Below are 11864 nucleotides of genomic sequence, written 5' to 3'. Positions count from 1 at the left end.
AGCAGTCTTGAGCTTCTGAAAGCTCTCCTCACATTCATCCGACCACCTGAATGGAGCACCCTTTTGGGTCAATTTGGTCAAGGGCGATGCAATAGATGAAAATCCCTCCACAAAGCGACAGTAGTAACCTGCCAAACCAAGAAAGCTCCTAATCTCCGTGGCTGAGGATGGTCTGGGCCAACTCTGCACCGCCTCTATCTTCTTCGGATCCACTTGAATACCCTCACTGGACACCACGCGCCCCAAGAATGCTACTGAACTGAGCCAAAACTCACATTTAGAGAACTTTGCATAAAGCTTCTCCTCCTTCAATCTCTGCAATACAGCCCTCAAATGCTGAGAGTGCTCTTCCTGGCTACGAGAGTACACCAGGATGTCGTCAATGAATACAATGACGAATGAGTCCAAATAGGGATGGAATACACTGTTCATCAGATGCATGAACGCTGCTGGGGCATTGGTCAGCCCAAAAGACATCACCATAAACTCATAATGGCCATATCGGGTTCTGAAAGCTGTCTTGAGAATATCTAAATCCCGAATCTTCAGCTGGTGATAACCAGACCTCAAATCAATCTTGGAGAACACCCTCGCTCCCTGAAGCTGGTCGAATAAATCATCAATACGAGGCAAAGGATACTTGTTCTTGACTGTGACCCGGTTCAACTGCCTGTAATCAATACACATTCTTATGGAACCATCCTTCTTTTTCACAAATAGAATCGGTGCACCCCAAGGTGACACACTAGGCCGAATAAACCCCTTATCAAGGAGTTCCTGAAGTTGTTCTTTCAATTCCTTCAACTCCTCCGGTGCCATACGATACGGTGGAATAGAAATGGGCTGAGTGTCCGGCATCAAATCAATACCAAAGTCAATATCCCTGTCAGGCGGCATGCCAGGTAGGTCTGCAGGAAACACATCCGGAAAATCACATACCACCGGAACATAATAAATGACAGGAGTCTCTGCACTAACATCCCTCACAAAAGCCAAATAAGATAGGCAACCCTTCTCAACCATGCACTGAGCCTTCAAATATGAAATTACCCTACTTGGTACATAATCTATAAAACCGCTCCACTCAACCCTCGAAATTCCCGGCATAGCCAACATCACCGTCTTAGTGTGACAATCTAGAACAGCATGACATGGAGATAACCAATCCATACCCAATATCGTATCAAAGTCAACCATACTGAGCAACAATAGATCTACTCGGGTCTCCAGACCCCCAATAATCACCACACATGACCGATATATGTGGTCCACAATAATAGTATCACCCACAGGAGTAGATACATGTACAGATAAAACTAAGGACTCACGGGGCATATCCAGAAAATGGGCAAAATACGAGGAAACATATGAATACGTGGAACCAGGGTCAAATAATACTGAGGCATCTCTGTGGAAAACTGAGACAATACCTGTAATCACAGCATCTGAAGCAATAGCATCTGGTCTGGCAGGGAGAGCATAGAAACGGGCCTGACCACCCCCCCCTGATCTGCCTCCCCCTCTAGGGCGACCCCTAGCTGACTGACCTTCACCCCGAGCTGTCTGGGCGGATGGTGAGGTAGCTGGGGCTGTAGTCGGAGGCTGACTCCTCTGTTGAGATATACCTCCATGACGACGAGGACACTACCTCCACATATGCCCAAGCTCCCCACACTCAAAATAACACCCTGGTGTTGGCGGCGGAAACTGAAGGGAACCCCTAGCACCGGGATGACTGGTAGAAAAACCTGGCATGGAAGAGCCCTGAACAGGTAGAGCACGGGACGAACTCTGAAATGGAAGGGCACTAAGTGATGAGTGGCCCTGATGAGAACTGTGAGAACCATGGCCAGATGATGCACCCCGATGAAATGGCTGAGCTGACTGAGCCTGTCTGAAATGACGACCTCTACTGTGCTGGAACTGACCCCCAGAAGAAGCACCACTGAATCCACCCTGACCACGAGGCCTCTTGGCCTCCCGCTCAACCCTCTCCTAACCACGAACCATCTCAATCTGCTGAGCAATGTCGGCAACCTCATCAAAAGTAGCACCCAAAACTCACTCCCTGGTCATGAGCAACTGTAGCTGATAAGTGAGGCCATCAATAAACCTCATGATCCTCTCTCTGTCCGTGGGAACCAACCAGATAGCATGACGGGCCAACTCGGAGAACCGCATCTCATACTGCGTCACAGACATATCACCCTGGCGTAGCCGCTCAAACTGTCTACGCAGCTCCTCTCTGCGGGATCGAGGCACGAACTTCTCCAAAAAGACCACGGAGAACTGTTGCCAAGTAAGGGGTGCTGCGCCAACAGGCCTACGCCTCTCGTAAGTCTCCCACCATCTGAGTGCAGCCCCAAAAAACTGAAAGGCAGTGAATGAGACCCCACAAGTCTCCAAAATACCAGCAGTACGGAGTATCCTCTAACACTTGTCCAAAAGGTCCTGAGCATCCTCTCTCTCTGTGCCACTGAAAGGTGGTGGCTGAAGTCTCCCAAACCTCTCCAACCTACGCTGATCATCCTCAGGCATAGCAGGAACCACATAATCCTGAGCAACAGCAACCGGTTGGGGGGTGTGCTGTCCCTATTGGGCTGGGCCCTTCCCCATAAGGCCCCACCGTCGGGGCATAAGCGCGATTCTCTTCTCAAAGTAATAGAGAGAGTCTTTTTCTAGTTAGACTTCTATCAATGGAATGAAAGAACCATCGGTGGTGCCTCTGGTGTCTGAAGTCCCTGAATAACCTGCTCGGGTGTGCGAGCAACAGGAGTCTGAATGCCTTCCCTGGCATGAGAAGTGGTTGCGGCCGTCGAAATAGAGACCGCCTGAGCAAGGGCAGTACACGCTGTCAGAATCTGAGCTAAGGCCTCCTGAAGGCCTGGAATCACAATAGGCATATGTGGTGCCTGAGCTGGTGCATCAACAACTGGAACTTGGTCCTGATCTGGGACAACCGGTGGATCTATAGGTACTGCCCCAACTGCTGTACGGGCTGCACCTCTGCCCCTACCACGGCCTCTACCGCGGCCTCGGCCTCTCGTGGCCCTGGCTGGTGGTACTAGTAGCTGGCCCTCCTGACCGATAGCACGAGTCCTCACCATCTGTGAGAGAATGAAACAACAAATGTTTAGTTACTAGAATCAACAGATTTGCACGACAAGAATTCAAGAATATGGAGTTTCCTAAAGGTTTTGCAGCCTCCTGAAGATAAGTACAGACGTCTACGTACCGATCCGCAAGACTCTACTAAACCCGCTCATGACTAGTGAGACCTATGTAACCTAGGCTCTGATACCAATCTGTCACGACCCAAAACTAACCCCCTGTCGTGATAGCACTTATTGTGGAACTAGGAAAGCCGACTCATTTCCAAAACAAAACGATATCTTCATTTCAAAGATAATTTCAAGGTTATTTAACATAAAAACCTCCATTTAAAGAGTTCAAATCAAAGAAAAACAGAAGTGCGGAAAAGAAAAACCCAACATCGGGGTGTCACTAGTCATAAGCATCTACTATAATTCGTCTAACAATATCAAGGCTAACTCAGCCTGGAAGAATAGCTAAATACTACTAGAGGAAGATAAGAGGGAGAATAGCAGGGGCTGCGATCGCCAAACAGCTACCTTGTTATCTCCAAGAAAATCTGCAACCAGAACACTCAATAACCGCTACAGTGTCCAGCCACACCTGGATCTGCACACAAGGTGCAGGGAGTAACGTGAGTACGCCAACTCAGTAAGTAACAACAATAAATAAAGACTGAGCAGTAGTGACGAGCAATAAAGCATATAACGTTCATAACAGGAAATCGCAGTAAAATACCACATGCTCTTAAAAATCAGGATTTGAATCAAACATCTCGTCTAAACCCAGTTCCAATAAATATCATTTTTATTTTCCAATAGTTTTTCAAACAAAGGATCAATGCAAAGGTGAGCAAAAATAATGAAATCATAAACAGCCACTCGGGCAGACCTCACAGTCACTCGTGCCACTCGGGAATACCTCACAATCACTCTTGCCACTCGGGTATACCTCACAATCACTCTTGCCTCCCAGTCACTCAGCACTCGGCACTCGGCACTCACACTCAGTAGGTACCTACACTCACTGGGGGTGTGTACAGACTCCGGAGGGGCTCCTTCAGCCCAAGCACTATAATCTACACGGACAACTCACGTGCGATAATAATAAAGTATGTTGCAGGCGGGCAGCCCCGATCCACACTCATCCTTACCAATCAGACCCTCGGCCACACTCAGTCACAAGTATGCTGCAGGCGAGCAGCCCCGATCCACACTCATCCTCACAAATCAGGCCCTCGGCCTCACTCAGTCATAAGTAACTCAAGCCTCTCGGGCATTTCAGTAAAACAGGGCATTCGGCCCAAAATATTTATATACATCAAAATAGAGTCATAAAACTGAGTTATGCGGTAAACAAGTATAAACATGACTGAGTATAGATTTTCAATCGAAAATAATAAGAGGATGGTAAGAAACAGCCCCTAAGGGTCCAGACAGCATTGGCGCAAGGCCCAAACATGGCATTCAGCCCAATTTACATAAAATCTTTCTAAATCATATAAGTATCAATGGTTTCAACAGAGTATGCAACTTTACAGTTGCTACGGGGCGGACCAAGTCACAAATCCCCAGCAGTGCACGCCCGCACGTCCGTCACCTAGCATGTGCGTCACTAAAAATAGTAGAATGATACAAAATCCGGGGTTTCATACCCTCAGGACTAGATTTACAATCGTTACTTACCTCAAACCGGTCAAATCTCTACCCCGCAATGCTCTTGCCTCTGGACTCGGCCTCCAAATGCTCCAAATCTATTCACAATCAGTATAATACCATCAATATACGCTAATGGAATGAATTCCACAAGAAAAGCTTCAAAATTAGACCAAAACCCGAAATTGGCTCAAAAATCGCCTGTGGGGCCCACGTCTCGGAACCCGATAAAAGTTATAAAATCTGAAAACCCATTCAACCACGAGTCTACCCATACCAATTTTACCAAAATCCGACCTTAACTCGACCCTCAAATATACAAATCAAATTTCCAAATTTCTAAGTTTCAATCTCTGATTTACACCTCAAAATCATGTAATCTAGTCGGATTACTCGATGATAATTCACTATTATGGAGTAGAAATGATCACAAAGGACTTACTTCATGTTTTCCTTGAAAATATAACAAAAAATCGCCTCTCCCCAAGCTCCAATTTGTCAAAAATGGCAAATGGGACGAAGCCCCCATTTTTTTATAATTCTGCCCAGACATCCTCGGTTCTGCCTCGATCTTGGCCTTCGATCGAGGTCCTCGATCCTGGTTCTCGGTCCTGGCCCTCGATTATGCCTTCTTCCCAGCCTTCGAGCGTGACCCTCGACCCTGGGCTCGATCATGCCTTCGATCGTGACCCTCGACCCTGGGCTCCATCGTGGCCCTCGACCTTGAGCTCGATCTGGGCTTCGATCGTGGCCATCGACCCTGAGCTCGATCTGGGCTCGATTCTGGGCAGAAGCAATTTCCAACAGAAGGAAATTGCAGTAGCTGTTCTAGTTCAATTTTTGATCCGTTAACCATCCGAAACTCACCCGAGACCCTCGGGACCTCAACCAGATATACCAACAAGTCCTAAAATATCATACGAACTTAGTCGAATCCTCAAATCACCTCAAACAATGCTAAAACCATGAATTACACCCCAATTCAAGCCTAATGAACTTTAAAATTTTTAATTTCTACAAACAACTCCGGAACCTATCAAATCACGTCCGATTGACCTCAAATTTTGCACACAAGTCCTAAATAACATAATAGGGGTATTCCAATTTTTAAAATCAGATTCCGACCCCGATATCAAAAAGTCAACCCCCCGGTCAAACTTCTCAAAAATAAAACTTTTGGCATTTCAAGCCTAATTCCTCTACGGACTTTCAAATAATATTCCGTACACGCTCCTAAGCCCAAAATTACCATACGGAGTTATTGTAATCATCAAAATTCAAATCTGAGGTCGTTTATATATTGGTCCATATCCGGTCCACTTTTCTAACTTAAAATTTTCAATTATGAGACTAAGTGTCTCATTTCACCCCGAGTTTCTTCCGGACTCGAACCAACTAACCCGATATAATATAATATAGCTGAATAACACAAAAAGAAGTAGGAATAGGGAAAACAGGGTTATAACTCTCGAAACGACCGGCCGGGTCGTTACAGTAATCATCAAAATGTTACTTCTCACAGCTGAGTATGTATCACTAAGCCCCATGAGAAATTGGATAAGCCTAACATCTTGAAAGGATTTCAAAGTTCTGGACTTTCCTCCACAATCACACTCACGGGTGCAGTGCTCACAAGTATTCAAGGTATCTAACTCATCCCAAATCCTTTTCACCTTTGTATAATATCCTGCCACATCAGAGGTCCCTTGTACTAGATCACTCAACTCCTTTTGTAACTGATAAAGTTGAGTACCATTACATTGTCCAAATCTAACCTCAAGCTCTTTCCAAATTTCATTGGCAGTTTTAGAATAAAGGACACTTTTAGCTATGTCCTTAGACATAGAGTTCAAGAGCCATGATATAACCATATCATTGCAACGATTCCACTACTTGAAGTGAGTGGAAGAAGCATCAGGTTCAGAATAAGTTTCATCGATAAAACCAAGCTTGTTCTTGGCAGAGAGTGTAATAACTATGCCTCTACGCCTTCCTCCATATCTCTTTCCATCAAAGAGTGAGTTGACAAAAACCATGCCTGGTGAATCAGATGAATGAAGATAATAGGGGTGAGAGGAATCGATAACTACAACAGCTGGTTGAGTGACTGTGCGAGCTGCAGAAACATTGGAGAAGTCATTTGTGGAACTTGTTGCCATTTGAATGGAGAAAGAAAAGAAGATAACTGGAAAAAATGTAGACTAAGGTTTCAATAGCTACTGCTCTGATACGATGTAGGAATATAAAAAAATTCTTTTCTTATTGATGATAATATTCTGTACAGTGTGTATATTTATACAAGTATTAGAAAGACAACAAAGGACAACTACAACTATATTTAATTAGAAGTGCCTAATTTCTATATATTTGCCCATAATTATATGTATTTACCCATAACTCTAGCTGTAATTTGCATTTGGATAAGAAAGTTCTGGAAGGTTTGAGTGCCTTTCAGCTGTATCCAATATGCTACATAAAATGGACCGAATCTGGGCTTCAGTAATAGGTCCAGTTCTTTGTTTGTATTGGGTTGCTGACTTATGTTTTGTGTATTGGCCCATATGGGTATTATACCCGATAGACCCATGTATAATAGAGTTTGGTCTTCTATTTTCTAGATTATTCGACACATTGCTTGTCACTTTCTCTCTCTTCGTCTTCGACTGTATCGCCTCTCTCTTGCCCAAATTAGAGGTTAGGGTTTAATTAGAAGATTTCGATCCAACATTTCTTTCTTTTTAGTGTTTCCTATATAATATCAAATTGTCAAAGAATATATGCTAATATCTTCTATCCTCTTAAGTTAATCAATATACAACTATGCCTGCTTACAGAATTATCATTGTATGCATATTCATCAAATTTATTCTCATTTAAACTAAATTTAAAAAGCATATTCATGAATTGTTCTCATCTAACCCACTTTATTTTTTTTTTAAAAAGCCTTTGTATATTTAAATTCTTCACGACCACGCAATAATATTTAACTAATTTCTGGTGTTTTTGGCTTTTTACCTTATTTTTTTACTAAAACATTTAATATATTCACGAGTTTCCAATAGAATTTAATGTGTACCTATAACCTGTAAAATAAATACCAATAAAGAATTGTGAAGGCAATAAAGAAGTGCAGTAAATTAGGATTGCCAGATTTTCAACATTTATGTCTCGTTTTTTCCTTCTTCTTTAATTACCTCTCCTTTAAATCCCTTACATTACCTTTCAGTTCTAGAATTAATTCTCACCTTTTAGAGTAAACTTTCAATTACAACTTTATATACGCACTAATAAATTTATCCGCTTCGTGCGGTAGTAAAAGATCCTATTCAATTTAAAAAATAACTTATTATTTCTAAATTTTCAAAAGTTTGAAATACTTTTTTTACTCTTTAAATTCAAATGGATTAGATCAACACTTAGTTGCATGCATTTCTCTAATTTTTATTGTTGTATTATTGGGATAGGTGAGCTAATAATATGTTTTCTTTAAAAAAGTATTTAAAGGGGAAATGAATTTGAAGAAGAATTGATGTAGTGTATCTAGTTTATGTTTATATGTATATAAGTACTTAACTTTTTACCCTCCCCATAGAATTAAATTTTTATGCTTTGATCATTTTCTCCTTATTTAAAAATTAAAAGAAGCCAATATACAAAGAAGGCCGGAAAGAAAAGAAGCACAAACCCGGATTCATCTGTCCTAATAAGTTTCTAGTTTTCCTTCATTTTCTCTATATTTTACCTATTAGTGATATAAACAATATAATGTCCGAGCATAGGGTCGCATCTACAAATATGTCATAAACATCCATGGTAATTAAGTAAATTAGACAATACGATAATAAAAGTCATGGTCGATATAAAAGTGTTACGTGCAGTGATTTTAGTTAACCATTTCCTAGTTATTAGAAGTCATTCAAATTGTGTTCTATGTTTCCTTTATTTTAGAAGTAGATAATGAGCATATCCATTTCCTTTATTTTAGGAGGTAGTTGCGATAGTTCTAGTTCGTGTCAGTTGCTAATCTTTTGGGAACTCTTCATGCATAAAATCACGTAACTGGAAGAAATAAAGTATTGAATGATTTTATTCCAAATCTTGAGTTTACGAGAAAGAGGTCGTGGTCTCCTCTATCAGACCAGTTTCCCCATTAACGAGACTTTTGCCTTCTGTTTTTTACGTGCCAAGTGGTTTCAGAGCACAGGCATGGACCAACGAGTGGAGCAATTGGAGACGACTGTTCAAAGCTTGTCCAGTGGACAGCAAGCCCTTGCTAATCAATTGAATAAAGTTCTATCACTGATGAATTCCAAATTTGATGAGATGGTAAGGCTTACCCGGCGCGACGGCGAAGCATCTGCATCTGCGAACAAGGCCACTCATGAGAGTCCAGTTATCAACAACACTCACTCAAGTTTCGTTCCAAAGATGAAGCTTGATTTTTCCAGATTTAATGGACAAGAAGATCCAACCAGTTGGCTATGTCGCGCAGAGCAATTCTTTCAATTTCATAATACGCCAACTCAGAGCGAGTTTCCATAGCATCCTTCCATCTTGAAGCCGAAGCGCAGCTTTGGTTCCAAATTCTAAAACAGGAATATATGGTGGTATCCTGGGAAGATTTCAAAGTGGGCCTTCACTCTCGCTACGGTGCAAATCAGTATATTGACTTTTTTGGGGAGTTAACCAAGTTGCAACAGCAAGGTACTGTAAAGGAATATCAGGTACAATTTGAAACACTTCTAGCTAAGGTGGGACTTCTATCCACTGAACGACAAGTAAGTTGTTTCATAAGTGGGCTTAAAGATTTAATACGCACTGAAGTGTTAGCCAATCGACCTGCAACACTATCTGCAGCCATTTCTCTAGCACGCCTTTATGAGGCAAAGGTGAGTTCCCAACGTAAACTTGCCATTCCTATCAAATCCAACTTGCAACAGCCTTCACGATCAGTAGCGGGAACTTCACCATCACCAACTCCCATTAAGAAGTTAAGTCTTGAGGAGCTTAATGAAAGAAGAAGGCTTGGTTTGTGCTTTCGTTTTAATGACAAATATGGTCCAGGACACAAATGCAAACAGTTATTTTTCATTCAGGCTATAATTGATACTGAAGACGATAAAATTGACATGGAGATTGAGGATTCTTCATCCCCAGACCTTCCCCGTGTATCAATCCATGCCATAGATGGTATTTGTGACTCTAAGACCATGAAAATTATGGGGCGCTTGAAGGATAAAACAGTGATGGTTCTTTTGGATTCGGGCAGCTCGCATAATTTCGTGAACGATGCTTTGGCAATTAAAATTGGATTGCAACTAGTTCCAGGGAAGAAGTTTGATGTAATGGTGGCTTCTGGAGAACGTTTAACGAGTATGAGACGGTGCAAGCAGGTTTGTCTTAATCTCCAAGGCAACTCTTTCAGAACTGATTTTTATCTTTTACCTTTGGAAGGTTACGATGTCGTACTTGGAACCCAATGGTTACGGATGTTGGGACCAATTGTTTGGGATTTTTGTCGCTTAGAGATGAGATTTCAAATAGATGATAAAGAGACACTTCTATGGGGCATAAAAAAGTCAGATGATCAGATTGTGGACAATTACCAAATGGAAAAAATTACTTGGAAACGTGGCCAGGGAATTCTTCTTCAATTACAAGGAAGGCAACAAGCAGATCCACCATCAGTGGTTATGCCAGAAATTCAGCAACTATTGGAAAGGTATCGTAGCGTGCTACGGGAGCCTTGTGGTCTACCTCCCTCACGGACCCAAGACCATCGCATACCTTTACTTGAAGGGCAGCATCCTATCTCACTCAGGACGTATCGCTATCCCCATTATCAGAAGGGGGAGATCAAAAAAATAGTAGCCGAAATATTGCGGTCCGAAGTTATCAGACCCAGTACAAGCCCTTACTCATCACCCGTTATTTTGGTCAAGAAGCAAGATGGTTCATGGCGCATGTGTGTCGATTATAGGGCACTTAACAAAGTTACAATCAAAGACAAGTTCCCAATACCGGTGATTGACGAACTTCTGGATGAGCTGCACGGAGCATCTTTTTTCACTAAGTTGGACCTTCGATCTGGATATCACCAGATTCGAGTTCACCCGTCGGACATAGAGAAGATAGCTTTCCGGACTCACCAAGGGCATTATGAATTTTTGGTGATGCCGTTCGGTCTAACAAACGCACCATCTACCTTTCAGTCTCTCATGAATGAGGTATTCAAGAAATATCTACGAAAATTTATTTTGGTTTTTTTTTATGATACTCTTATTTACAGTAAAGATTGGGATGAACATATGAAACATCTAGAGTTGGTTTTTTCAATATTAAAACACCATCAGTTGTTTGTAAAGATGGAAAAATGTCAATTTGGCCAAAGAGAAGTTAGGTACCTTGGTCATGTTATTTCTAACCAAGGTGTGGTTGTTGATCCAGAAAAAATAGAAGTTGTAATGAGTTGGCCCAAGCCTACTAATCCAAAGGCTATGAGAGGTTTCCTTGGCCTTTTGCGGTTATTACAGGAAGTTCATCCAGAATTTTGGAAAAATCGTAGCTCCTCTTACTCGTATGTTGAAAAATAATAGCTTTATATGGAGTCCAGGAGCGACGGATGCTTTTTATCAGCTGAAAACAGTGATGACTCGAGCACCAGTACTTTCTCTCCAGACTTTCCTAAGCAATTCATAGTGGAATGTGATGCATCTGGGTGCGGAGTTGGTGCAGTCCTTCGACAGGAAAGACCTGACGCATTTTTTAGCCATGCTTTACAAGGGAAACATCTCCTTCTTTCGACATATGAGAAAGAGATCCTTGCATTGGTATTGGCTGTTCAAAAGTGGCGGCCTTATCTTTTGGGGAGACAGTTTGTTGTCTTAACAGATCACCAAAGTTTGAAGCATTTGTGGACTCAGAAAATCACTACCACTGCACAACAACGCTGGTTGTTCAAGCTAATGGGTTATGACTTTACTGTGGAATACAGGAAGGGAAAAGAAAATATAGTTGCTGATGCCCTCTCAAGGAGAACAGAAAGCGTGGGAGAATCTGGAAAACTCATGACTTTTTCACTCCCAATTCATAATTGGTTGGAGTCCATTAGAACTG

At 42.2% G+C, this 11864-nt stretch overlaps 1 protein-coding gene across 1 annotated transcript; it reads left to right on the top strand.

The window, feature by feature from the left end:
* Window positions 1-9349: 9349 nt before the first annotated feature.
* LOC107789765 (uncharacterized) lies at window positions 9350-11341 on the top strand. The gene has a single exon (XM_016611636.2). The coding sequence runs from the start codon at window positions 9350-9352 to the stop codon at window positions 11339-11341; it is 1992 nt and encodes a 663-aa protein (XP_016467122.2).
* The last annotated feature ends 523 nt before the right edge of the window (window positions 11342-11864 follow it).

Source organism: Nicotiana tabacum, chromosome 23 (genome assembly GCF_000715075.1).
Source record: "Nicotiana tabacum cultivar K326 chromosome 23, ASM71507v2, whole genome shotgun sequence".
Lineage (NCBI taxonomy): Eukaryota > Viridiplantae > Streptophyta > Magnoliopsida > Solanales > Solanaceae > Nicotiana > Nicotiana tabacum.
Note: the sequence above shows the minus strand (reverse complement) of the source record. Positions and strands in the feature narration are given on the sequence as shown.

Bases quoted from the DNA above. Each gene is read 5' to 3' on its own strand.
- LOC107789765 (XM_016611636.2), top strand. From the start codon at position 9,350: ATGGTGGTATCCTGGGAAGATTTCAAAGTGGGCCTTCACTCTCGCTAC.